The sequence below is a fragment of the Oncorhynchus kisutch genome, linkage group LG10 (assembly GCF_002021735.2).
Source record: "Oncorhynchus kisutch isolate 150728-3 linkage group LG10, Okis_V2, whole genome shotgun sequence".
NCBI lineage: Eukaryota > Metazoa > Chordata > Actinopteri > Salmoniformes > Salmonidae > Oncorhynchus > Oncorhynchus kisutch.
Genome location: NC_034183.2, coordinates 55,498,762 through 55,526,655, shown reverse-complemented (window position 1 = coordinate 55,526,655; position 27,894 = coordinate 55,498,762). Strand labels below are relative to the sequence as shown.

General features: G+C 42.5%; 1 protein-coding gene across 2 annotated transcripts; it reads right to left on the bottom strand.

Annotated features, from left to right (window-relative positions):
• On the bottom strand, positions 1–26,977 carry LOC109893367 (transmembrane protein 184B-like). Of its 2 annotated transcripts, XM_031834080.1 has the most exons (10): positions 26,725–26,950; positions 26,485–26,608; positions 19,471–19,698; positions 16,168–16,333; positions 13,410–13,500; positions 13,077–13,152; positions 7,647–7,738; positions 7,255–7,424; positions 6,919–7,125; positions 1–2,326 (listed from the first exon to the last, which is right to left on the bottom strand). In XM_031834080.1, the coding sequence occupies exons 3-10, from the start codon at positions 19,696–19,698 to the stop codon at positions 2,088–2,090; spliced, it is 1,269 nt and encodes a 422-aa protein (XP_031689940.1). In that variant the 5' UTR covers positions 26,485–26,608; positions 26,725–26,950; the 3' UTR covers positions 1–2,087. The 2 variants fall into 2 exon arrangements, with proteins under 2 accessions (XP_031689940.1, XP_031689939.1); XM_031834079.1 differs by having other exon boundaries at positions 26,485–26,977.
• Positions 26,978–27,894: the final 917 nt, after the last annotated feature.

Sequence of the window (27,894 nt, the reverse complement as noted above, 5' to 3'; positions counted from 1 at the left end):
TGTTGTTTAAGTGTTCCATTTATTTTTTGTAGCAGTGTATATATGCACATCCAACTTATCAGGTACAGGACAGAAGAACATATCAAAGACAAAAGGAATGTGTGCAACTCTGTTATGCTCCCATGGTGATTTAATCAGATGCACAATAAAGACAAAGTTTCAATCAGAGTTGGATCTTCGTCAGATTGACCAGAGTTGCGGACATTCCCTTTTTCTTTCATATATGAACTACACATTGACACATCCAGCCCAAAACGGGAGGTTTAAAAAATACTTACGTAGTGGCCAAAGTTCCGAAACATCTCTTTCATCGTTTATTTTACATGAGTGCAAAATGTGACAAGCAACCAAATAAACCAGAATTCAGTAATAGACACTATAGTTACACTACATCTCAGTGATCACATTATACCCAGCTCTACATCTGTTTCTGCTTTCCGAGTAAAGGCAGCAATAATTGGCACATGATGGTATGAAAAAAGTGATTACACAGCACTTAATTTCCTCGGCTTAAATGCAGTTCAAAATGATAGGGTAGATGGTGTCCCTCTATCACAATGTCACAAACAGAAACTAAATATATTATATATTTTCTAATGACATGTAACCAACTTAAATATCAAACTGATCTGCAGAAATCACTGAAAACACATTGTTAATACTACATAGCTTATTTACAATATTTCAACTTATCAAACTTTGTCATTAAGGTAAACATAACAGCAGACATGTCTTAAAATGTAGAACATTGAGACCAAATTACACTACATAAGTCAACATTTAAACCAATCAAACAATTGCTGTACAAATGTTGTCTTCAGTGAGTTGAAAGGAACAATAATACGAACCTCAGAAACTATAAAAGGTTCCACTCAAACCATTTACAATACTGCAAATGTTTTTTTTGGGGGGGGGGTTAACATTGTAGAGCTCTGCTGAATTATACACTCTAATCCATGCTGAGAAAATTAATGAGAATACCACAACCCTCCAAATTGGTGGGAGTCAACCTTATCCTCCAATTTGTCTGTGGCATGTTAGATACAAAGGATTTCAAAGCGCCAAAGTCCAGAGTTTGAAGTTCCTGCTCCAAAGTCAGTTGTGTCTTTGAAAAAATAATTCAGTTCGTCGGGAGACCCAACAGAGGACTGCTGAGCAAATACTTCAAACACGCAAATGCAAGAGATGGTCCTTGAAGTGTCAGAGCCAGCCATGACGGGCACGATTCCTGGGTTCCCTCCTGAAGTCGTACATTAATCAGCTCCTATTTGAAACTCACATGAATCAGAGAGAGCGGAGAACATACTTCAGCGGCCAGAGAAGAGCTCAGTCACTGCTACGATAGAGACCGAATCAGGATCTGGAAAATGACCAAAATAAAAATTGCATCACTACCTGCCTTGTCTGAAACGGTCCAGCAGGCAGGCTTTTTCCCCATCGTATCATGATTGGCAAGGCAGAAACAAAAATCATCTCATCACATAAGGTTATTAAAATCTTCATTCTGTCCCCTTCTTGATCTTACCTGAAGGAATTACTCATTAAATGAACTGTCCAGTGAAAATCTAACTTTGAACTTCTAACAGTTCATAATCTGTTAACTTGTACCCAAATAATGTTCTGATGAAAGCATCAATTGGAGAAAAACACTTCAAACTTGTATTTCAAACAGACCGCTTAAAACATGCTTGCCATTTCCTCATAGATGATGATGTCATATCCTCCTCAGCTGGCCAATCGACTATCTACTCGCATTAATATTTTTACCTCACCATTCTATTGTTGGTGTACACAGACACCATTCCAACACATAAAAACTGCATAATTAAACATTTTTGGAAGGAAAACTTTCACAAACGTTGTAATTAATTATATATAGATCATATTTCATAGAAATCTGGAAACACTGGACAGTTACTTTAAAACCAGGACTAAAGTAGAGTTCATCTTAAAAAAGGAAATGAAAGAAGATGAAAATGAACCACATGGACAGATGCCAGGTCTGACAGTGGGATATGCGGTCCCAGTGTTGTCCTGGGTGTGGTGAGGAAACAAAGACATGGATACTCGTGGTGGTGGGCGACTCCTTAGAATTCGTCATCAGAGATAATCAGCAGGACTTTGTCAGATTTCTTGGAGCTCTTGCTGCTGCCGCCTGTGCCTGCCTTGCCGTTGTTCTGGCTGGGCTGTACCACCTCCTGGGTGGACTGCTGGGTGTACTGCTGGTAGGCTGGGGAGAAGTTGTGGATGGCATCCTGGACCATGTCCCCAGGGTTCATCGTCTCCTTCAGACCACTGGAGATGCTCTGCATGGGGGCGATGTTGTCTAGAAGAACACAGACACATTTTGACATGGTCATTTAACTTGTTTTATAGGACATAACTTTGATCTGAATATCAAACCACAGAAAATACAAGATACAATATGAGAAATACTAGAGTAGTTACGCTTATGAAAACGAAATTCATCCGTTTTTGAAGACGAGGTGCTAACAGACTCATTAGGAAAAACTCCCTAGTCCAGAATTACAGTCGATACGAATCTCACTAACGCAAATTCATTGGTGTTAAGTCTGTGCTCAGTCCTTGTGCCCAGTGTTCCACCACATGAGGACCTCTTGTTAGTGTTCCTCTATTCTCAGTGTTGATGGATGAGAGCCTAGAGAGATGACAGGGAGTCTGCAGCAATTCAATGGGAGTGAGGAAGATGCTTCCTCTCCTCTGTCTACCTTCCCAGTCACTTCCCCGGCTGAGCTCCTCCAGCTGTGGGCCAGGCTGATACTTGACCCTATAATACCAGGGTGTCTCAACCAACGTCCTGGGAGCGGTCCGGTGCAGACAGAACCAACGCAGCCTTCTGTTTCAGGGTCAGCGACAGTGCAGTCTAGGCCAGGTCTCTGGAGGGAAGGCGGCACGGCGGAGGGTTCCGCTGTGCTTCAGGGTCAGAGTCGTGGTTAGGCATGCTCTCCTGAGCTTCTCCTCACAGCTGGCCTGTTTTGCAACAAGGGCTGTGGCTGGCCTCAGTCAAGGTTGGAGGACAGCCTGGAGGTATATAAGCCTCCCAAACCTCCACAGACACGGAAAACACCTTCACACATGGATGACCTTCTGACACTTCCCAGCCCAGTGAGGGTTGGACGGGGCTGTGACTCTACAACTCTCAGCAGCTATATCAAAAGGCTAAACTAGTCTTAATGGGAATCCTTCTGGTTCAGGTAATGTTTATGCAGTCCAGTCACATACTATAGCACTGAATTATGACCTTTGAATTGGTGCTTTGGTAAGAAAGAACAACTCCGTGGGGCATATACAAAATGTAGCCCCAACACCATGCATCCCTTTGAGGGAAAATTTACTTTCAAACCCATACTTTTGGAAACTCCTCAGAGAATAATCTGGCTTCAGCTGCATTACATTTACAAGTTTAGACCACAATAAAAATCTAATTTGCTGCTTAACTTTCTGCAGCTATGTTATCATTTGTTTTTTAAATTAATATCAACTATAGCAAATGAATAATACATTTTGTGCACGAGCATGAATGCAGAACATGGGAGACATCCTCAATTCATTTTGATCACTTGGCAAGATGGAGAAAGAATACTTTTACCGGTCAAATGTAATGGACATGGAAACATTTCACATTTAATCAGCATTTAGCAATTCCTTTTCTTTCTGCACGTTTGTCTCCTATAGCCCAAGGCCTCAGCAGGACTGCTGTTGCAGGAGGGAACAAGGTGAGATGATTGATATCTCCGCAGAAGGCTTTTCCCTTGGTCTCCATTTGTCTTCTGCTCATGTGAAAGGTATTGATGTCAGAGTGGTACCGCTAGTTCCTGCGATTAAGCGTATCGAGGCTATGAAATGCTCTTTCTATAGTGTGCTGGGCTAGCAACTTTCCTGTGAGCAGTGAGTAATGATGAACACCCTGAAGACCGTTCCTCTGCTGACCTCAGGCCTGCCTGGTTCACACTGTTCACTCTGGCCACTTCTCTCTGATGCGTTTCCCCATTCCTTGTTTACAGCCAGGGAATGGGACTGAAAACTGCATGGTCACCTACAGGTAACTTCCGAAATACAGGAAACACTTGAGTAAATGGGGGATACAAAGTATATTGAAAGCAGTTGCTTCCACACAGGTGTGGTTCCTGAGATAACATTAATTCTCATCCCATTATTTTGTCTACCATGGCTCGGTGACTTTGAAAAAGGGGTCTCAAATGAGCATAAAGGGTTTTAAAGTGTGTGGGGTGACTATATCACAACCCAATTGAATACTTAAGGGAAATTCTGCAGCAGACAGTGTGAGCCATATGTTTGGAACATCGAATTGCGAAGAAATCACAGTATAGCGTCGCAATACATACAGAATCGTGAGAATTGCAATGCATATAGTATCGGCACCCAAGTAGGTTGATAATATCGTATCTGGCAATTCCCAGCCCTCCTAATGACCATTTCATCAGCTCCAACAGATACAGTTGAAGTCGGAAGTCTACAAAAGCCTTAAACAGAGTTTAAAAATGGTCTTTAGCTTTCTCAATTCCTGATATTTAATCCGAGCAAGAACTCCCTGTCTTAGGTCAGATAGGATCCCCACCTCATTTTAAGAATGTGAAATGTCAGAATAATAGTAGAGATAATGATTGATTTCAGCTTTTATTTCTTTCATCACATTCCCAGTGGGTCAGAAGTTTACGTACACTCAATTAATATTTGGTATCATTGCCTTTAAATTGTTTAACTTGGGTCTAACGTTCTGGGTAGCCTTCCACAAGCTTCCCACAATAAGTTGGGTGAATTTTGGCCCATTCCTCCTGACAGAGCTGGTGTAACCGAGTCAGGTTTGTAGGCCTCCTTGCTCGCACACATTTTTCAGTTCTGAAAACCACATTTCTAATCGGATTGAGGTCAGGGCTTTGTAATGGCCACGCCATGTTGTTCTTAAGCCATTTTGCCACAACTTCGGAAGTATGCTTGGGATCATTGTCCATTTGGAAGACCCATTTGCGACCAAGCTTTAGCTTCCTGACTGATGTCTTTAGATGTTGCTTCAATATATCCACATAATTTTACTACCTCATTATGCAATCTATTTTGTGAAGTGCACCAGTCCCTCCTGCAGCAAAGCACCCCCACAACATGATGCTGCCACCCTCGTGCTTCACGGTTGGGATGGTGGTCTTCGGCTTGCAAGCCTCCCGCTTTTCCCTCCAAACATAACGATGGTCATTATGGCCAAACAGTTCTATTTTTGTTTCATCAGACCAGAGGACATTTCTCCAAAACGTACTCTCTTTGTCCCCATGTGCAATTGCAAACCGTATGGCTTTTTTATGGTGGTTTTGGAGCAGTGGCTTCTTCCTTGCTGAGCGGCCTTTCAGGTTATGTCGATATAGTACTCGTTTTACTGTGGATATAGATACTTTTGTACCCATTTCCTCCAGCATCTTTACAAGGTCCTTTGCTGTTGTTCTGGGATTGATTTGCACTTTTCGCACCAAAGTTTGTTCATCTCTAGGAGACAGAACGCGTCTCCTTCCTGAGAGGTAGGACAGCTGCATGGTCCCATGGTGTTTATACTTCAATACTATTGCTTGTACATATGAAATTGGTACCTTCAGGCGTTTGTAAATTGCTCTCAAGGATGAACCAGACTTGTGGAGGTCTACAATTTATTTTCTGATGTCTTGGCTGATTTCTTTTGATTTTCTCATGATATCATGCAAAGAGGCACTGAGTTTGAAGGTAGGCCTTAAAATACATCCACAGGTACACTTCCAATTGACTCAAATTATGCCAATTAGCCTATCAGAAGCTTCTAAAGCCATGACATCATTTTCTGGAATTTTCCAAGCTGTTTAAAGGCACAGTCAACTTAGTGTATGTAAACTTTGTCGTGGCAGAATCAGAATTAGTTAGGTAACATTGATAAATAAGATGTTTTATCTACTTTCATAAATATGCTTATGTGGGAAAGTCACTTGGGGTCCAGAGAGGGAAGAGGTCGGGCTTGTCTTCATATGTGAACGTATCTTTTAAACCATGTGAAGGGATGATTGAGGGGGAACCAATTATCTCTTGGCTCCACAATGTCTGTGTGCTAGTCACTCCCTACTTTTCCCATTTGGGGGAAGAGTATGGCCGTGTCTGGAACCATTGTATGTCCCCTCTGATGTTGCCCTTATCTTGACCTAGAGGCTCACTCTCCTCTCCATGAGCTTGTCCAGGAGGGGTTGTATTTGAGATGGGAGTATCTAGAATTGACAATTGATATATGCCATTGGATGAGGGAATGTTTTGGTAGTATGTTGTACCAAGAACGAGATAAGAACTTCGTTTAGGAGACCAAGCTGAACGATAATTTATAGCTAATGCTCTCTGGCTATGGGATACTCCTCTCTCAAGAAAAAGTCTTCCTTTGTGCAGTTTTCCTAAGACCTGTGGTTCGTCATTGCGAGTTGGGAGGGGTGGATCTTTGCTATAAAAGATCTCAGTTGCCATTTTGTAAGCACTCTCAGAATTCATTTATAGACACTGAATTAATCTGAGAGTCAAAGGGCTATGGTGAAGCTCATATTATTAAAAGATGGAGTTTAAAGTATAACTCTGACTTGTGTGTGGTTTGTAAACTCTCCTTTCACTTAGTAACACAGGAAATTACCACGACAACTTCTGACCCACTGGAATTGATACAGTATTTTAGAAGTGAAATAATATGTCTGTAAACAATTGTTGGAAAAATTACTTGTGTCATGCACAAAGTAGATGTCCTAACCAACTTGCCAAATCTATAGTTTGTTAACAAGAAATTTGTGGAGTGGTTGAAAAACTAGTTTTAATGACTCCAAACTAAGTGCATGTAAACGTCCGACTTCAACTGTACCTCCCCTCTCTATGGTGTAGAATTGCAGTTACCGTGTGTCCCTGGCAGTTCGTTCTCCTTCTCCTGGTACACGGTGCAGGTGAAGGCGTAGCGCAGGGCGATAGCAGCGAAGAACATCTCGATGCAGGTGATGAAGTTCTGCCAGCCTGCTGCCACTGTGCCGGCCCCCACCTCCTGGCCGTCGATAAACAGGGCGTTAGGGATGACCCCACAGCGCTCCAGGATGGCCAGCACCATACCTAAATGACAAAAGACAACATCTGCATGTGCTACTCCAGTCTAATGTATCAATTACAATATATTTTGTAGACTTTTCCAACCCCATCAGGGGTTGAATCTGTTGATATTAAGTCAAGGGACCAACGCACCCTGCCAGAAGGACAGGAAGATTACAGATTTGATGGTCAGGAATTTGAGCACAGGTTCATAAGGCCTCAGCAAGTCACTGGTAGCGAAGAAGAAGAGGAAGAGAGCGTACAGGGCCAGGCTGACAGAGATGTTGTAGATAATGGTGATGTAGAGGTATCCTCCATTCACACTGCAGAAGGGAACAGGATCAATACAGACATGTTAGTGGGGATCTATGTACATTCACTTTCTGAATTTCCATCCAAATGTGTGTATTACTCAATACTCGTATTGTAAATATCAATGTCAAATACTTTCATGTGAAATGTAAAAAGAAAAACCACACAATGAGTAGTGCGAGCATGCGAAGGGAAGTTGAATGGGTGAAATGGAATGAAAAGGTTGTGCTCACTTAAAGTCTCCATCATGATATTTGCCAAAGGCCTGCAGGAGGATGGTGATGACGGCCATGATGGGTTTGACGACACAGAACTGAAGAGTGGCCTGCATGACATCAATACAGTATGGGGCATGCATTGAACAGACACAAAACAAGGAACAATGCAGGTGACAGCTACGTCATGCTGGTTATTGGGTTTGAAAGGTAGCCAACTGTACATCTTCAAACAATCTAGGAAATGAATTAACATTCTGTGGAAATTGTGTGTCTATCAATTTGCAATGTATTTTGTTAATATACTATGTTAAAAATATCTAAAATATCCATGTGTTGCTTACGCATGTGCAAAATATATATATAAAAAAATATATGCAAAATATGCATGTGCTCGTGCTGCTAGGCAACCTAAACTGGAACATGCTTAACACCCCAGCCATCCTACAATCTAAGCTTGATGCCCTCAATCTCACAGAAATTATCAATGATCCTACCAGGTACCACCCCAAAGCCGTAAACACGGGCACCCTCATAGATATCATCCTAACCAACATGCCCTCTAAATACACCTCTGCTGTTTTCAACCAAGATCTCAGCGATCACTGCTTCATTGCCTGCATCCGTAATGGGTCAGCGGTCAAAGACCTCCACTCATCACTGTCAAACGCTCCCTCAAACGCTCCCACTTCAGCGAGCAGGCCTTTCTAATCGACCTGGCCGGGGTATCCTGGAAGGATATTGACCTCATCCCGTCAGTAGAGGATGCCCGGTTATAAAAAAAAGCCTTCCTCACCATCTTAAATAAGCATGCCCCATTCAAGAAATTTAGAACCAGGAACAGATATAGCCCTTGGTTCTCTCCAGACCTGACTGCCCTTAACCAACACAAAAACATCCTATGGCGTTCGGCATTAGCATCGAACAGCCCCAGTGATATGCAACTTTTCAGGGAAGTTAGAAACCAATATACACAGGCAGTTAGAAAAGCCAAGGCTAGCTTTTTCAAGCAGAAATTTGCTTCCTGCAACACAAACTCGAAAAAGTTCTGGGACACTGTTAAGTCCATGGAGAATAAGAACACCTCCTCCCAGCTGCCCACTGCACTGAGGATAGGAAACACTGTCACCACCGATAAATCCACTATAATTGAGATTTTCAATAAGCCTTTTTTTTTTTTTACAGCTGGCCATGCTTTCCACCTGGCTACCCCTACCCCGGTCAACAGCACTGTACCCCCCACAGCAACTCGCCCAAGCCTTCCCCATTTATCCTTCTCCCAAATCCAGTCAGCTGATGTTCTGAAAGAGCTGCAAAATCTGGACCCCTACAAATCAGCCGGGCTAGACAATCTGGACCCTCTCTTTCTAAAATTGATCTGCCGAAATTGTTGCAACCCTATTACTAGCCTGTTCAACCTCTCGTGTCGTCTGAGATTCCCAAAGATTGGAAAGCAGCTGCGGTCAGCTGCGGTGCCTCCCCCCTCTTCAAAGGTGGAGGCACTCTTGACCCAAACTGCTACAGACCTATATCTATCCTACCCTGCCTTTCTAAGGTCTTCGAAAGCCAAGTTAACAAACAGATCACCGACCATTTCGAATCCCAGCATACCTTCTCCGCTATGCAATCTGGTTTCAGAGCTGGTCATGGGTGCACCTCAGCCACGCTCAAGGTCCTAGCCGTATTCATTGACCTGGCCAAGGCTTTCGACTCTGTCAATCACCATATCCTCATCGGCAGACTCGATGGCCTTGGTTTCTCAAATGATTGCCTCGCCTGGTTCACCAACTACTTCTCTGATAGAGTTCATTGTGTCAAATGGGAGGGCATGTTGTCCGGGCCTCTGTCAGTCTCTATGGGGGTGCCACAGGGTTCAATTATTGGACAGACTTTCTTCTCTGTATACATCAATGATGTCGCTCTTGCTGCTGGTGAGTCTCTGATCCACCTCTGCGCAGACGACACCATTCTGTATACTTCTGGCCCTTCTTTGGACACTGTGTTAGCAACCCTCCAGGCGAGCTTCAATGCCATACAACTCTCCTTCCGTGGCCTCCAATTGCTCTTAAATACAAGTAAAACTAAATGCATGCTCTTCAACAGATCGCTGCCTGCACCTGCCCGCCCGTCCAACATCACTACTCTGGAAGGTTCTGACTTAGAATATGTGGACAACTACAAATACCTAGGTGTCAGGTTAGACTGTAAACTCTCCTTCCAGACTCACATCAAACATCTCCAATCCAAAGTTAAATCTAGAATTGGCTTCCTATATCGCAACAAAGCATCCTTCACTCATGCTGCCAAACATACCATCGTAAAACTGACCATCCTACCGATCCTCGACTTCGGTGATGTCATTTACAAAATAGCCTCCAATACCCTACTCAATAAATTGGATGCAGTCACCAAGGCCCCATATACTACCCACCACTGCGACCTGCACGCTCTCGTTGCTTGGCCCTCGCTTCATACTCATCGCCAAACCCACTGGCTACAAGACCCTGCTAGGTAAAGTCCCCCTTATCTCAGCTCGCTGGTCACCATAGCAACACCCATCTGTAGCACGCGCTCCAGCAGGTATATCTCTCTGGTCACCCCCAAAACCAATTCTTCCTTTGGCCACCTCTCCTTCCAGTTCTCTGCTGCCAATGACTGGAACAAATTACAAAAATCTCTGAAACTGGAAACACTTACAGTGGGGCAAAAAAGTATTTAGTCAGCCACCAATTGTGCAAGTTCTCCCACTTAAAAAAAGATGAGAGGCCTGTAATTTTCATCATAGGTACACTTCAACTATGACAGACAAAATGAGAAAAAAATATTCCAGAAAATCACATTGTAGGATTTTTCATTAATTTATTTGCAAATTATGGTGGAAAATAAGTATTTGGTCACCTACAAACAAGCAAGATTTCTGGCTGTCACAGACCTGTAACAACTTATTTAAAAGGCTCCTATGTCTTCCACTCGTTACCTGTATTAATGGCACCTGTTTGAACTTGTTATCAGTATAAAAGACACCTGTCCACAACCTCAAACAGTCACACTCCAAACTCCACTATGGCCAAGACCAAAGAGCTGTCAAAGGACACCAGAAACAAAATTGTAGACCTGCACCAGGCTGGGAAGACTGAATCTGCAATAGGTAAGCAGCTTGGTTTGAAGAAATCAACTGTGGGAGCAATTATTAGGAAATGGAAGACATACAAGACCACTGATAATCTCCCTCGATCTGGGGCTCCACGCAAGATCTCACCCCGTGGGGTCAAAATGATCACAAGAACGGTGAGCAAAAATCCCAGAACCACACAGGGGGACCTAGTGAACCAAAGTAACAAAGCCTACCATCAGTAACACACTACGCCACCAGGGACTCAAATCCTGCAGTGCCAGACGTGTTCCCCTGCTTAAGTCAGTACATGTCCAGGCCCATCTGAAGTTCGCTAGAGAGCATTTGGATGATCCAGAAGAAGATTGGGAGAATGTCATATGGTCAGATTAAACCAAAATATAACTTTTTGGTAAAAACTCAACTCGTCGTGTTTGGAGGACAAAGAATACTGAGTTGCATCCAAAGAACACCATACCTACTGTGAAGCATGGGGGTGGAAACATCATGCTTTGGGGCTGTCTTTCTGCAAAGGGACCAGGACGACTGTTCCGTGTAAAGGAAAGAATGAATGGGGCCATGTATCGTGAGATTTTGAGTGAAAACCTCCTTCCATCAGCAAGGGCATTGAAGATGAAACGTGGCTGGGTCTTTCAGCATGACAATGATCCCAAACACACCGCCCGGGCAACAAAGGAGTGGCTTCGGAAGAAGCATTTCAAGGTCCTGGAGTGGCCTAGCCAGTCTCCAGATCTCAACCCCATAGAAAATCTTTGGAGGGAGTTGAAAGTCCGTGTTGCCCAGCAACAGCCCCAAAACATCACTGCTCTAGAGGAGATCTGCATGGAGGAATGGGCCAAAATACCAGCAACAGTGTGTGAAAACCTTGTGAAGACTTACAGAAAACGTTTGACCTCTGTCATTGCCAACAAAGGGTATATAACAAAGTATTGAGACACTTTTGTTATTGACCAAATACTTATTTTCCACCATAATTTGCAAATAAATTCATTAAAAATCCTACAATGTGATTTTCTGGATTTTTTCCCCCTCATTTTGTCTGTCATAGTTGAAGTGTACCTGTGATGAAAATTACAGGCCTCTCTCATCTTTTTAAGTCGAGAACTTATACAATTGGTGGCTGACTAAATACTTTTTTGCCCCACTGTATCTCCCTCACTAGCTTTAAGCACCAGCTGTCAGAGTAGCTCACAGATTACTGCACCTGTACATAGCCCATCTATAATTTAGCCCAAACAACTACCTCTCCCCCTACTGTATTTATTTATTTTGCACCCCATTATTTCTCTCTACCGTGCACATTGTTTTACTTGCTATATTGTATTTACTTCGCCACAAATGGCCTTTTTTTCTTTTTGCCTTTACCTCCGTTATCTCACCTCATTTGCTCACATTGTATATAGACCTATTTTTCTACTGTATGTTTGTTTTACTCCATGTGTAACTCTGTGTTGTTGTATGTGTCGAACTGCTTTGCTTTATCTTGGCCAGGTCGCAATTGTAAATGAGGACTTGTTCTCAACTAGCCTACCTGGTTAAATAAAAGGTGAAATAAAAAAACATGTATTGACATTATGCCAAAGCAATGTACTGTCTGAAGTAATGTTAAAGTACACTAAGGGACATGTTATTGAGTTTCAAGGGTCAGTAGTTTTCCTTACTGGGGCTACCTGCAGACCTTTAAATGGGAAATGATATAGCAACTTTAGGACAGGCTGGTGCTTTTGGATTAGAGGTCCTCCTTTTGAAACCCGGAGTAATCTCTAAAATGCAGTTATTGATCCCATTCCCTCCAACTTGTCATCTCACAGAGCCAGAGCAGATATATTTATATCCCTTTCAACTCTGCTACCAGAGGGAAGAGAACAGCAAGGTTGTGCTTTGAAACCAGCCAACATAGGGGTCCAGCCAGAACATGCAGAGTGTTAATCAGCTCCCTTTTCTCGACGTCTATTCGCTGTTCAGAGGACATACCTTTCAGATCCAATTGCCATCAGGGTAAGACTCAGAGCACAGACTGCATCCCCAAGACACTATGGGGACAGTCTCAAGCTGACAGCTCATGTTATTTCTCTGTGCTTATTACAGAGCTGCTTTTACCTGTTCTCAGATTCATTTTCCTTTTTAACCAGTCAACCTTATCCTCTAAAAAGTGGACAGCCAATTATAATGGCTGTCATTTCGGAATAGAGGAGCGATCTTGGTTTAAAAAAAAGTTAAAACGAGGTGACATTAAAATAACAAATCACAATTTCCTATTTCCATATTTTCAGAGTGCTTTCATCACCCAAGCAGGGAGGGAGATGGAAACTCACCTGTTTACAGAATCTTAAAAAGCCAATTGAGTAGCTTATTCCACCTAAGCAGCAGGTACCATACATACAGCTCGACCTGGGAATGATAGAAAATGTGTGGTCACAAATGTATGCTGGCTGTGAATGTGTACCAGATTTAAAGACATCATTCTAGTGTCCAAATTACAAGACAGCATTATCCTTGAAGTAAAGACTACCTTAAAACAAGATCAAGAAGTAAATTCAAGGAAATGACAGACTGATCCCCAACATTCTGGGTGAGTTTTTTGAAAGCTACTTGCATAGCGTGTAGTATGAGACCATGGTATTGGGGATGGGACTGGGAGCACTCACTCAATGGACTTCCCTCGGATCTCGGACATGATGGCACTCTCTCCCCCGAGGTACTCAAAGGACAGGCTTAGGAAGTTGTAAATCACAAATGCTGTCATTGGAGAGAAGGGACAAAGTCACCCACATACATTCCTGTACATTATGATGGAATGTTGTTTACAACACGGATACTAGGTTGTGCAAGTGGGGGTCATTTTCAAAAACAACAATTCGACGTCACGGGTCAGTCCGTTTGAAGATGGAATCCGTAGGGGTGGGGGGGGACAGCACCACTGGCTGCCCCACCACCACGGTTATTGTTACTGAGCTGAGGAGCGTCGTGCAGCATGGTAAAACATTTTTGCAGTAGATATTGTGCTCTACCGCGCGTGCAATGATGTTGTAATATCACAAACGGGTGTGGCTGTTTTACCATTAACTCTTTACACTGGTGGGTAATAGCCTACATGGATAGGGCTACATTTCTCTCAGAAGAAATATGAAATGCATAACCATGGTAGCAACTGAAAGGGAACAGTTTAGAGATAAAGGGGAAATTATTTACGCCAAAAGGTGAGGAAACAACAGTTCACCTGACAACACTGAATCCAAAACGTCACACTGTTGATTTTATGTGCATTTTACATTTACTGTACTTTTCACCGTATCTGTTGATTCCGAAATCTGAAAACACTCTTGATTACATTCAGTAACATGATGAGAATATTCCTGGAAAATGTTGGGTAGGAGCAACATAAGGAAGAAGTGGTCCAAGTGGCTACACACCTCTCCAATGTGTGCACAAGTCATTTCAATGCATTTTTATGACTCAAAGAAGAGTCTTCCACTGTAAAGGTGCTTTCCGCTCTCCTAGCTGGTCCGTTGAGGAATTAGAGCAAACATACTTTTAGTCGTTTTGTTTGGAACGCAACCCTGCCATCACTCAATTACTGTTGTCGTTTACGCAATTCTAAAAACAAGACCATTGCAAATCGCAATCTGGGTCAGGTGGGCATCATTTGAAAGCTTGTCCTATTGCCAACATGACTAGCTAAATTCTAAAATACGATCTTACAGTTTCAGGCTGTCACAATGCAATTACAGGGAAACGGATGGTCTTTTTGGGGCACATAGAAAGGAGTCGTGCGCATTCAGGTGCGTTGTCTTCACAGTAGACAAACATAGGCTCATTCTGTTCACAATAACCCTGGGTATGTCATCATGTAACTGTACATTAAACGTGGTGATCATAAACGCCGACACTGTATGTGACATGAGTTTTATGACATGGAAATGTGAAGTGCACATTTGGACTCGCAGGCGTTTGGCTTGCTTGTATGACACCAAAGCGGTATTTATTATAATCCTCAACTTCCCAACTTTCAAAATACATAGAGTTCTCTTCATTGACAGCACTTCCCTCACTCAGACAACAGCAAAAAAAATGGCTAAAGTCATCCAATTAGGGGGAGGGATGGGAGTGACATCTTGTCACGTGCGGTGCTCGAGCGCGGATGTCAGTCAGAACCCATACAGCACTGAAGTGCATGTACAGCGTGTTACTGTACAGCCAATGCCTTCTAATTTAGCCGTTTATTGGTGCCCAAATCTGCCATTTCAACCCGTATACGGGTACGAGTGTAAAGGGCTACCGATTCCAGCTAATCTCAGTAAATATTCATGTTCTGTCTATATGAATCATTCATGATAAACATGGATTTGGAAGAATTTGTAATATTTGTAATATTGTGGGCCAGATTGTGATGATAGCACTGTAGAGATCTCACATCCTAATTTAGAAGCTGTGGAAACTGAAATTATATTTTGGTGAGGAGGGTTTCGCTTTAAAAATAATCGTATTTTTCACCAATCAATGTTTTCTCCCCACCGCTAAGAGGTTTAGGATGGTTCTCTGTCCTCCAAATCCTTCCTAAGCCTTGGATGCTATTTCAGGAGGGGTTTAAAAAAAGCGAATGCAGGTTACACTCTCAAGTATCAGGGGCACAGAGTTTCACACAGTGCTTTAGCCCTGGCCATGCTGACTCGGTGCAATGCAACAGTTAACCTGGTTTCAGACGCTGTCTCAAACACTAAATTCATCTGGTCAATAATGTACGTGAAATACTAATAGTTATGTCCAGATATCAAATTACACTTAAACAATTCTGAATATGATTCACCTCTGCCATTGTTAAAGTACTACAGTCTTTTCTTATTGCTTCGGTACATAATGACTATTAAAAGAAAGGATTTTCAGAGTACAATTTATGAGACATCAATAATTTAATGTGAAGAATAGCTTTGAGTAAGATGAACATTTCCTTTGTGTTTGCATTTTAAAAAACAACTCTTAACTAGTTTAGAATGATCTCAACTAAAGTACATCCCTTTTCCACCTTTTGCAAAGAATAGAATACAAAAACCACTAAGACTAAGAGGAAAAAAGACAGGTCTGAAAGTCTACACGCCCTGGAAACAGAACAACACGAACAATAGAGCCTCTCTGCCCATAGGGAAGAACTGACAGGTGAGGAAAAACAGGTTGGACCAGTCCGTTTTAGTTGCAATTCTTCTAGCCATAAAATGTTAGTTTTTTTCAGAACTCATAATAGGTCTACCGTCAGTCTAAATGTCATTACTGGCCAGACAGAACCCGCCTGGTGTCGGACTACTGCCGCCTGTACAGGTGCTTATAGAGTAAACCGCTGTCAGGGCGCTGGCTGAGATATGAGGAAACAGCGAAGGGGAGGAGAAGGGTGGGGTGGTTGGTTTACCGTACCTTCATAACAGTCTCGGACGGAGTCAAAGTAGACATAGTACTGGTCGTTGCTGATGAAGAGCAGGCTGAGCCAGGAGTCGAACGCATAGATTGGCACGATGAAAAGAATGCGAATGATGTAGCGCTGCTCGTTAGGGACTGTGTAGGACCTCAGGTGTGTGTAGATCTTGAAAACACAGAATCAAAACAAAAATAGTTAGTAAAATAAACAAGATCACTTACTAGGCAAAAATGCATTGAGGTATTCAAATCCCAGTTTCAGCCCCTAGACCAACCATTATGAATAATTGAGCTAAACCTGACGAGCAGTTTTAGGGGCCAGTGCTTCAAAGAGATGGGTTCTTATGAATAAACGGCACTTCCTTGGAACCCTCTCAAGGCACGATTTGGCTATCACACAGGGCCCAACAGGCTTCAGAAGGACAGCATTACAGCATTGACTAAAATATATATATAAAAAAGGACAGTGTCTGTAGATTTGGGGTCAAGAGGTAAGAGAAAAGATAAAGGAGGGTAAAAATGAAAACCCAGAAAGATAACACTGCATAATTGGGGTAACAAGGTGAGCGGAATGAATTTCTGCTGATCAAGACAAAAGCTTGACTGAAAAGTGAACGTCTGAGTTATAGGATCAACTCTCCTAGAGATGTGTTACACAGACTTTTTTTTACACTTGGGAGGGAGAACCGAAAGAAGTAGAGGGGTGTGCACTGCTTCAAAACTTGTGTCTCAGACGGTTGAATTTGATTGAACTCCTCAACTTCACCGAATCATTTTCAAACATAATGCAGAATGTGAATGCTAAATGGTGTGGCATGATTCCCAATTCTAGGAACCAACATTTTTTCAGAATTGGAGTCAATGCCATGGGGTGAAGGAAAGTTCAGAGCATCCATTACATAATTCAGTTTGTGAAGCACATAATCAACTACATATTTTCAGGGGCAAATGCCAAAGGAAACTAAAAGCTCATAATCTAGTGATCCATCGTGTACAGTACACCAGCAATGGTCAGAGTTGAGTATTGCAGTTTGATCCTTTTCAAGTGGTGCACCCTGGCATTTCTTGACTTCAGGTCCACTCACACAGACTCATGCAACATGATTAAATGGCCATTAGAGGTGGCACATTAGAGGCTGGCCAGTGCCAGGGCGTGATGCATATGGCTCTCCTGAGAAGTGAAGTGAAGAAGGCTGCAGACTGATGTCCTCCATTTCCCCTGAATGGATGGTGGAAAGACCGTGGCCCTCCAGGCTCCATAATGCTGAGCTGACAGGCAGACAGACAGACAAAGAGCTCTGCCCTGGGTAATGACTCTGCTCTAGCCTGACTCAGACTCAATACCCTTCTGTCTTAGTTGAGCAGTAGCCCAAGTCCATCGCCCAGCTAATTTCAGTTGGTCTGTGAAAGGCGTATAACTCTACCTCATAACACTCCCCAGCCCGCCCCTGGCACTGACAGCTGTGACACACCAAACGTCCATGTTGGAATGAGAAAGTGTGTGGAGTGTCTCGCGTTCATACCAAGCAGTGTCCGTGAGAAAGTGAGAGGGGCGCGCACTGAGCACGACAGCTCTATACAGAACACCCAGACAGAATGAGAAGACCACACATCACACTGACTATAGTGTGATATTATGACCCTCCTCTCTCCCTGACAAGCTGCCCCGGGAAGTGGGAGGTCTGAACAGTGTAGTGTGTCAGAGAACATCAGTAACACTCCATAGCACTGTAACACCTGGTGCTTTGGACCACAGTGAGCAGACTGGGACATCTAAGGTCAGCATCGACCAGCATACAGTGTTAGTATGCAGATTGGGAGAGGAGGAGAACTCTCCAGAGACAGTCTTATGGAGGAAAATCTGATGATACACCAGAATACTAAATAAAACCAATCCTGTTGGGGAGGCTGTTTTTAATCTCCCTCCATGCTTGCCTCATGCAACCCTGCAACTATCTCACGGGCCACATATGTTAATGGCTGGCCTGCTTCGATGGGGAGTGGATGGGAAAACAAACTACTCCAGAACTAAACAGATGGACGGAACGGGAGACTCCATAGAATGCCAAATTGACACATTCTTTTTGCGTGTCGTGAAAAAAACAAATCTAATTTAAAAAATGGTATAACTCCTTTTATGAACAATTTCAATTTTATAAAGACATGTTAAATCTAGTAAAAAAAGGGTATCCTCGCTATACCAGAGGTATGCCTACTTCTGCTTTACGTATTTTCAGTAATAAAGTATGAGCTGATGATAATGTGAAACGTATCAGAAATGTTGCAACCAGCGTATAGAAAAGGTCAGCACATGAACCCTGGGGACAATAACACCATCATATTCCTATCTAGAAATATCGTGATCATCTACATCTCCAACCAGAGCCAACACAGTGGGACTCCCTGGGGGCTTCCTGTCTATACAGCCGCTAAAGGTTGGATGGACCCATTCTCAGCAGCACTCAGGTTTATCGGTTCATCAGCACAATATGAGAAGAGACGCCTCGCTCCCCAATGCTGAGCAGCATAAAACACATGGGGCCTCTGCTGATTGCCCTTCGCAAAACGTGATCCTCTCCTTTTATTGCGAAGCTGGAAATGTGACCTCGACAACACCTGCCCATCTCTGCTGATAATGCATGCCATTCAAAATGTACACCCTCTCTAGAGTTGATGAAACCCCAGTCTGATGATAAGGATCACCATTGTCTCTACTGAATTACTGCAAGGGACAGAGTAAATAGCAATAACTGAAGAAAAAACCCCCTTCAGTAAGCCGGTACTGAATGTGAATATAATCATGGTTAGGCCTTATTATGCTTGGCTAAAGTTATACAACTGCTCTGCCCAGCCATTTGATCGATGACGGCTCTGTTTGCATTGTGTCGTTATCAGTGGTAGTCACGGTTATCGGAAGCGCCCGCAAACAGCAACACTAATGGATCACCTAGTAACAATTAAGAAACACTGACACACTATGTACAAACCGTCACTTTTACAGATAGGAGCCAATTAACTTACACACTCAGTCGTGCCTCTCAATGATGGAGAAAGTAGGTCTGGTCAACAACAGATACTGGATCAAATGTAGAAGTGAAAAACAAAATGTATTGTCTGGCTGGAGCCTTTGCCCTCTCGTAAAGGTGTAGACAACCCACAACACCTTCCTAGCTCCCATTACATATTTGCATTTGTTTGCCGAGAAGCTGAGTGATACTGACAATGCCTGGAGCCATGCTTTTTGTTTTCTAGATTCACATCAAAACAAGTACAGAGGCAGACAACTGATATAATGTAACCTACCTGATGGCAAGTGAGGAGCAGTGCTGACCAGACAAAGATCCCCGACAGAGCTTGAGCAGCAGTCGTATTCAAGAAGATATCGTGTGCCACAATAGTCCCATTTCCTGTTTGAATTATTGTCATGTTGGATATGTCTGACTTGTTAAGAACTGGAGATGTGAAACGTATCTGAGACTCATTTTGGGGGACCTCCGAGTCCATCACCATATCCTTTGCGGAGCTGTTCATCTGAAACAATAAAAAGTGTTGTTTGGGTAAATGAGGAAGCTTTAGGCCAGGGATGGACAACTAGTGGGCCGTTTTTCTTGAGTGGATAGTCAGTGGGCCGGAATATAATGACTAATAATAAATCATTTCTAGACTTCAAATTGACCGCAAGAAGCCCAAACAGATACAATATTTGACTAAAACATAAATCATTTCAAACCTTGCTAACATTTTAAAATGATCACATACAGTTGAAGTCGGAAGTTTACATACACTTAGGTTGGAGTCATTAAAACTAGTTTTTCAACCACTCCACAAATTTCTTGTTAACAAAAAAATAGTTTTGGCAAAGTTGGTTAGGACATCTACTTTGTGCATGACACAAGTAATTTTTCCAACAAATGTTTATAGACAGATTATTTAACTTATAATTCAGAGTATCACAATTCCAGTGGGTCAAGTTTACATACACTAAGTTGACTGTGCCTTGGAAAATTCCAGAAAATGATGTCATGGCTTTAGAAGCTTCTGATTTATAATTTACATCTTTTGGAGGTGTACCTATGGATTGGAGGTCAATTGGAGGTGTACCTGTGGATGTATTTCAAGGCCTACTTTCAAACTCTGTGCCTCTTTGCATGACATCAGGGAAAATCAAAAGAAATCAGCCAAGACCTCAGAAAAAACAATCGTAGACCTCCACAAGTCTGGTTCATCCTTGATAGCATTTTCCAAACGCCTGAAAGAACCATGTTCATCCGTACAAGCAATAGTACGCAAATATAAACACCATTGGACCTCGCAGGAAGGAGAAGCGTTCTGTCTCCTAGAGATGAACATACTTTGATGCGAAAAGTGCAAATCAAGCCCAGAACAACAGCAATGGACCTTGTGAAGATGCTGGAGGAAACAGGTACAAAAGTATCTATATCCACAGTAAAACGAGTCCTATATCTACATAACCTGAAAGGCCGCTCAGCAAGGATGAAGCCACTGCTCCAAAACCACCATAAAAAATCCAGACCACGGTTTGCAACTACACATGGGGACAGAGATAGTACTTTTTGGAGAACTGTCCTCTGGTCTGATGAAACAAAAATTGAACTGTTTGGCTATAATGACCATTGTTATGTTTGGAGGAAAAAAGGGGAGGCTTGCAAGAACACCATCTGAAGAACACCATCCCAACCGTGAAGCACCGGGGTGGCGGCATCATGTTGTGGGGTGCTTTGCTGCAGGAGGGACTGGTGCACTTCACAAAATAGATGGCATCATGGGGAAGGGGAAATTATGTGGATATATTGAAGCAACATCTCAAGACATCAGTCAGGAAGTTAAAGCTTGGTCGCAAATGGGTCTTCCAAATGGACAATGACCCAAAGCATACTTCCAAAGTTGTGGCAAAATGGCTTAAGGACAACAAAATCAAGGTATTGGAGTGGCCATCACAAAGCCCTGACCTCAATCCTATAGAACCTTTGTGGGCAAAACTGAAAAAGCGTGTGCGAGCAAGGAGGCCTACAAACCTGACTCAGTTACACCAGCTCTGTCAGGAGGAATGGGCCAAAATTCACCCAACTTACTGTGGGAAGCTTATGGAAGGCTACCCAAAACATTTGACCAAAGTTGAACAATTTAAAGGCAATGTTACCAAATACTAAGAAGTATGTAAACTTCTGACCCACTAGGAATGTGATGAAAGAAATAAAAGCTTAAATAAAATAAAATCATTCTCTCTACTATGATTCTGACATTTCACATTCTTAAAATAAAGTGGGGATCCTAACTGACCTACGACAGGGAATTTTCACTTGGATTAATTGTCAGGAATTGTGAAAAACAATTTAAATGTATTTGGCTAAGGTGTATGTAAACTTCCGACTTCAACTGTACATCACTTGGATCTGATTTGCGGGGTGTTTTTACAGTCTTCTGTCCCAAAAAATAAACAACACATATATATATATATATATATATATATACACACACACACAAAGTATTCAGACCCTCTCCTTTTTCCACATTTTGTTACGTTATAGCCGTATTCTAAAATGGATTAAATAAAATAAATCTACACACAAAACCCCATAAGGACAAAGCGAAAACTTTTTTTAAATGTTTGCAAATGTATTAAATTAAAAACTGAAATACCTTATTTAAGTGAGTATTCAGTATTCTTTCCTATGAGACTAGAAATTGAACTCAAGTGCATCCCGATTCTATTGATCACCCATGTAATGTTTCTACAACTTGATTGGAGTCCACCTGTGGTAAATTCAATTGATTGGACATGATTTGGGGAAAAAAGGCACACCTGTCTATATAAGGTCCCACAGTTGACAGTGCATGTCAGAGCAATAACCAAGCCATGAGGTCGAAAGAATGTTCCGTAGAGTGCCGAGACAGGATTGTGTTGAGGCACAGATCTAAGGAAGGGTACCAAAATATTTCTGCAGTATTGAAGGTCCCTAAGAACACAGTGGCCATCATTCTTAAATTGAAGAAGAGCTGGCCGCCGGCCAAACTGAGCAATCAGGGGAGAAAGGCTTTGGTCAGGGAGGTGACCAAGAACCAAATGGTCACTCTGACAGAGCGCCAGAGTTCCTCTGTGGAGATGGGAGAACCTTCCAGAAGGACAACCATCTCTGCAGCACTCCACCAACCAGGCCTTTATGGTAGAGTAGCCAGACGGAAGCCACTCCTCAGTAAAAGGTACATGACAGCTCGCTTGGAGTTTGCCAAAAGGCACCAAAAGACTCTAAGACCACGAGAAACAAGATTATCTGGTTTGATGAAACCAAGATTGAACTCTTTGGCCTGAATGCCAAGCATCAAGTCTGGAGGAAACCTGGCACCAGGATTGAGGGAAAGATGAACAGAGCAAATTGCCTTGATGAAAATCTGCTCCAGAGAGCTCAGGACCTCAGACTGAGGTGAAGGTTTACCTTCCTACAGGACAACAACCCTAAGTACACAGCCAAGACAACGCAGGAGTGGGCTCTGGCTGGAGTGGCCCAGCCAGAGCCCAGACTTGAACCCCATATAACATCTCTGGAGAGACCTTAAAATAGCTGTGCAGCGACATCCCATTCCAACCTGACAGAGCTTGAGAGTATCTGCAGAGAAGAATGTGAGAAACTCCCCAAATACAGGTGTGCTAAGCTTGTAGTGTCATACCCAAGAAGACTTGCTGTAATTGCTGCCAAAACTGCTTAAACAAAGCACTGAGAAAACAGTCTGAATACTTATGTAAATGTGATTTCTAATGCTTTATCATTATGGGGTATTTTGTGTAGATTGATGAAAAACAAAACACTAATTCATTTTAGAATAAGGCTGTAACAAATTTTTGTTGGAAAAGGTCAAGGTGTCTGAATACTTTCCGAATGTACTGTATACCAGTGTCTGTATATATATATATATACACGGAGGCCTGATTCACTCAGCCTCCTCAGAACAGTTGATGTTGAGATGTGTCTGTTACTTGAACTCTGGGAAGCATTTATTTGGGCTGCAATTTCTGAGGCTGGTAACTCTAATGAACTTATCCTCTGCAGCAGATGTAGCTCGGTCTTCCTTTCCTGTGGCGGTCCTCATGAGAGCCAGTTTCATCATATCGCTTTATGGTTTTTGTGACAGCACTTGAAGAACTGTTTTGAGATTTTCCAGATTGACTGAACTTCATGGCTTAAAGTAACGGACTGTCGTTTCTCTTTGCTTATTTGAGCTGTTCTTGCCATAATATGGACTTGGTCTTTTACCAAATAGGGCTATCTTCTGTATACCACCCCTTGTCACAACACAACTGATTGGCTCAAACGCATTAAGAAGGAAAGAAATTCCACAAATGAACTTTTAACAAGGCACACCTGTTAATTGAAATGCATTCCAAGTGGGCCTCCCGGGTGGCGTAGTGGTTAAGGGTGTGCCACCAGAGACTCTGGGTTCGTGCCCAGGCTCTGTCGCAACCGGCCGCGACCGGGAGGTCCATGGGGCGACGCACAATTGGCCTAGTGTCGTCCGGGTTAGGGAGGGTTTGGCCGGTAGGGATATCCTTGTCTCATCGCGCACCAGCGACTCCTGTGGCGGGCCGGTCGCAGTGCACGCTAACCAAGGTCGCCAGGTGTTTCCTCCGACACATTGGTGCGGCTGGCTTCCGGGTTGGATGCGAGCTGTGTTAAGAAGCAGTGCGGCTTGGTTGGGTTGTGTTTCGGAGGACGCATGACTTTTGACCTTCGTCTCTCCCGAGCCCGTACGGGAGTTGTAGGGATGAGACAAGATAGTAGCTACTAACAATTGGATACCACAAAATTGGGAGAAAAAGGGGGTCAAATTAAAATTAAAAATGTTGAATTTTTTTAAAATGTAAAGAAAAAGAAATGCATTCCAAGTGACTACCTAATGAAGCTGGTTGAAACAATGCCAAGAGTTTGCAAAGCTGTCATCAAGGCAAAGAATGCTACTTTGAAGAATCTGAAACATATTTTGATTTGTTAAACACTTTTTTGGTTACTATATGATTCCATATGTGTTATTTCATAGTTTTAATGTCTTCACTATTATTCTACAATGTAAAAAATAAAATAAAAACCTTGAATGAGTAACAAAAAATATAAACGCAACACGTAAAGTGTTGGCCCCATGTTTCATGAGCTGAAATAAACAATCCCAAAAAATGTTCAATACACACAAAAAGGTTATTTCTCTAACATTGTGTGCACATTTGTTTCATCCATGTCAGTGAGCATTTCTCCTTTGCCAAAATAATCCATCCACCTGACAGGTGTGGCATATCAAGAAGCTGATTAAACAGCAAGACCATTACATAGGTGCATCTTGTGCTGGGGACAATAAATAGCCACAAAAATGTAGTTGTCACACAAAACAATGCCAGATGTCTCAAGTTGAGGGAGCGTGTAGTTGGCCAGCTGACTGCAGAAATGTCCACTAGTGCTGTTGCCAGACAATGTAATGTTCATTTCTCTACCATAAGCCAACTCCAACATTGTCTTCGAGAATTTGGCCTCAAAAACGCAGAACACGTGTAACAACGCCAGCCCAGGACCTCCGTATCCTGCTTCTTCACCTGTGGATTTGTCAGGACAGCTGGTGAAATTGTGGGTTTACATAACTGAAGAATTTCTGCACCAACTGTCAGAAACCGTCTCAGGGAAGATCACCTGCATGCTCGTCGTCCTCACCAGGGTCTTGACCTGACTGCAGTTGGCAAATGCTCACCTTTGATGGCCACTGGCATGCCGGAGAAGTGTGCTTTTCACTGATGAATCCAGGTTTCTGTACAGGGCATATGGCAAACGGCGTGTATGGTGTTGTGTGGACGAGTGGTTTGCTGGTGTCAATGTTGTGAACAGAGTGCCCCATGTTGGCGGTGGGGTTTTGGTACGGACAACGAACACAATTGCATTTTAATTTATGGCAATTTGAATGCAAAGAGATACCGTGACAAGATCCTCAGGCCCATTGTTGTGCCATTCATCCACCGCCATCACCTCATGTTTCAGCATGATAATTCGCGCCCCCATGTCGCAAAGATCTGTACACAACTCCTGGAAGCTGAAAATGTCCCCAGTTCTTCCTGCATACTCACCAGACATGTCACCCATTGAGCATGTTTGGGATGCTCTGAATGGATGTGCACGACAGCGTGTTCCAGTTCCTGCCAATATCCAGCAATTTCGCACAGCCATTGAAGAGGAGTGGGACAACATTCCACAGGCGACAATCAACTCTATGCAAAGGAGATGTGTCACACTGCATGGTTTTCTGATCCATGCCCCTACCATTTTTTAAAGGTATCTGTGACCAATAGATTAGGGTCTAATGAATTTATTTCAACTGACTGATTTCCTTATATAAACTGAAATTGCTGCATGTTGTATTTATATTTTTGTTCAGTGTAGACAGAAATCGTGGGGGGCCAAATAAATATTTTGGCCAGCAGGTCGCAAGTTGGGGAACCCTGCTCTAGGCTCAGTTGTGGAAAAAGTATGCGATTATCATACTTGAGTCAAAGTAAATATACCTAAATAGAAAATGACTCAAGTAAAAGTCACCCAGTAAAATACTACTTGAGTAAAAGTATAAATAATTTCAAATTCCTTCTATTAAGGAAACCAGAAGGTACCCCCCCAAAACACGACTTAAATTGCACTTTAAAGTATTGTTACACCACTGTCTAGGCTACATACATATTGGAAAACATTTTACATTTCCTAAACATTTGCATGACTGAATCAGGGCTGCTGTTTTATGAAAAAGCGTAGGTTCTATGAGCTGCGAACTTCTTAATAACAAAACAAAAACTATAAGATCACAACTACAGTATAAAATACCATAAAACACTTGTCGATCAGATCCAAGTGATTTTAATTTGGGAACTCTGTTCCAAAATGTTCCCACGCATAATAGAGAGATATATTTGATCGTATACAAATGTGGACAAGGGTTGAAATGATTATGTTTTAGTCTTCTTGCGGTCAATTTGCTATCTACAAATTATTTGTAATTATGTTCCGGTGTTCTGGCAGAGGGGAGATTTTCGGCACAACACCCGCCCATGACCACCCGCTCAAGAAAATAATCGTCCCGCGGCTGAATCTACAGTAGTTGATGATCCCTGTGATAGGCCTATGTGAATTATTTAAAATAAAAACATCCACGGCCTTAATAATCTGTCTGGGAAACCTGTTGCATGGGCAAGTCATAGCCTACACACATTTTGTCCAAACAAATAGTTGTAATTACTTAGTTATATGTAGGCTACATAGGTAAAATACTGAGGTTTACCTTAGCGGTCTGTAGACTCGATGGCCTTGACCTAACGTTACTGGTATATCCACATTGAGCGAAATAGACTTCAAATGGAACGGGGTAGGTGAAAATCGTGCCGTTTCTCAAAAATAAATTTGGACTGGAACAATTAATAGAAATAAAGACGAGTTAGCTGATGTTATCGAATACCATTACCAGTGAGCTTGCTATGAGAAATGGCTTCCTTTCAAAAGGTAAGAACGAAGGACTCAATACTTCCTTGTTGTGAAGACAGGTGTAATACGAGTTCGAAGTCCACAGAGGCGGTGACTCAGTCAGTGTAGGTTATTCGAATAAAGGAGGATATGGGCCTATGTTTTAATTAATGTTCTAATAAAAGCGACACAGATAATATCGAATATCGAATATATCCTCTTTGTCCCTTCTCAATAAACTCCAACATCAGTGATTTATTCATTGCGCTGTTTCAAAACGTTTCGTCGCAACAGAAACCGTTTTAAGCCAAAGGAAAAGGTTTTGCAACGAAAACGAGTTTTAATTGGACAAATTCAGATAGGTCCCTCCCAGTTTCGTTCCGTTCGCTCTGTTTGCTTCCGTTTGGTTCTTAAACGGTAAACGGTTTCCGTTGCCAGACTAATGAATACACCCCAGGTAAACATTCAGGTGGAACATGGACGTAGAAGCGGTCATCGTCATGTGACATAACCATAGGCCTAGTGGCATATACACCCTTTGCATGTCCATCTAGTCGTGTGTGTATGTAATAAGTGAGAACTATGTGGTTACACGTGGTCTGTGGTTTTGAGGCCAGTTGGACATACCAAATTCTCAGGGATTTTTTTTAAATTTCAGCTCATGAAACAACACTTTCCATTGAAAACATATATAAACGCAACATGTAGTGTTGGGTACCATGTTTAAGGGGCTGAAAAAAGACATCCCAGAAATGCTCCATACCAACAAAAAGCGTATTTCTCTTCAATTTTGGGCACAACCCTGTTATTGAGCATTTCTCCATTTCGCCAAAGTGTGACAAATCAAGAAGCTGATTAAACAATATGATCACTACACAGGTGCACCTTGTGCTGGGGACAATAAAATGCCACTTTAAAATGTGCACTCAACACAATGCAACAGATGTCTCAAGTTGAGGGAGTGTGAAATTGTCATGTTGACAGCAGGAATGTCCACCAGAGATGTTGCCAGAGAATTGAATGTTCATTTCTCTACTATAAGCTGCCTCCAACTTCATTTTAGAGAATTTGGCAGTATGTCCAACCGGGCTCACAAACGCAGACTACGTGTAACCACGCCAGCCCAGGACCTTCACATTCGGCTTCTTCACCTGCAGGATCGTCTGAGGGGTGAGGGAGTTGCTGAGGACTATTTCTGTCTGTAATAAAGCCTTTTGTGGGGAAAAACTCA

Coding starts and splice junctions, on each gene's coding strand:
- LOC109893367 (XM_031834079.1), bottom strand. CDS start 19,698: ATGAACAGCTCCGCAAAGGATATGGTGATGGACTCGGAGGTCCCCCAA. Junction 16,334..19,470: donor TGCTCCTCACTTGCCATCAG/GTAGGTTACATT, acceptor TGTGTTTTCAAG/ATCTACACACACCTGAGGTC. Junction 13,153..13,409: donor ATCCGAGGGAAGTCCATTGA/GTGAGTGCTCCC, acceptor TATCATTCCCAG/GTCGAGCTGTATGTATGGTA.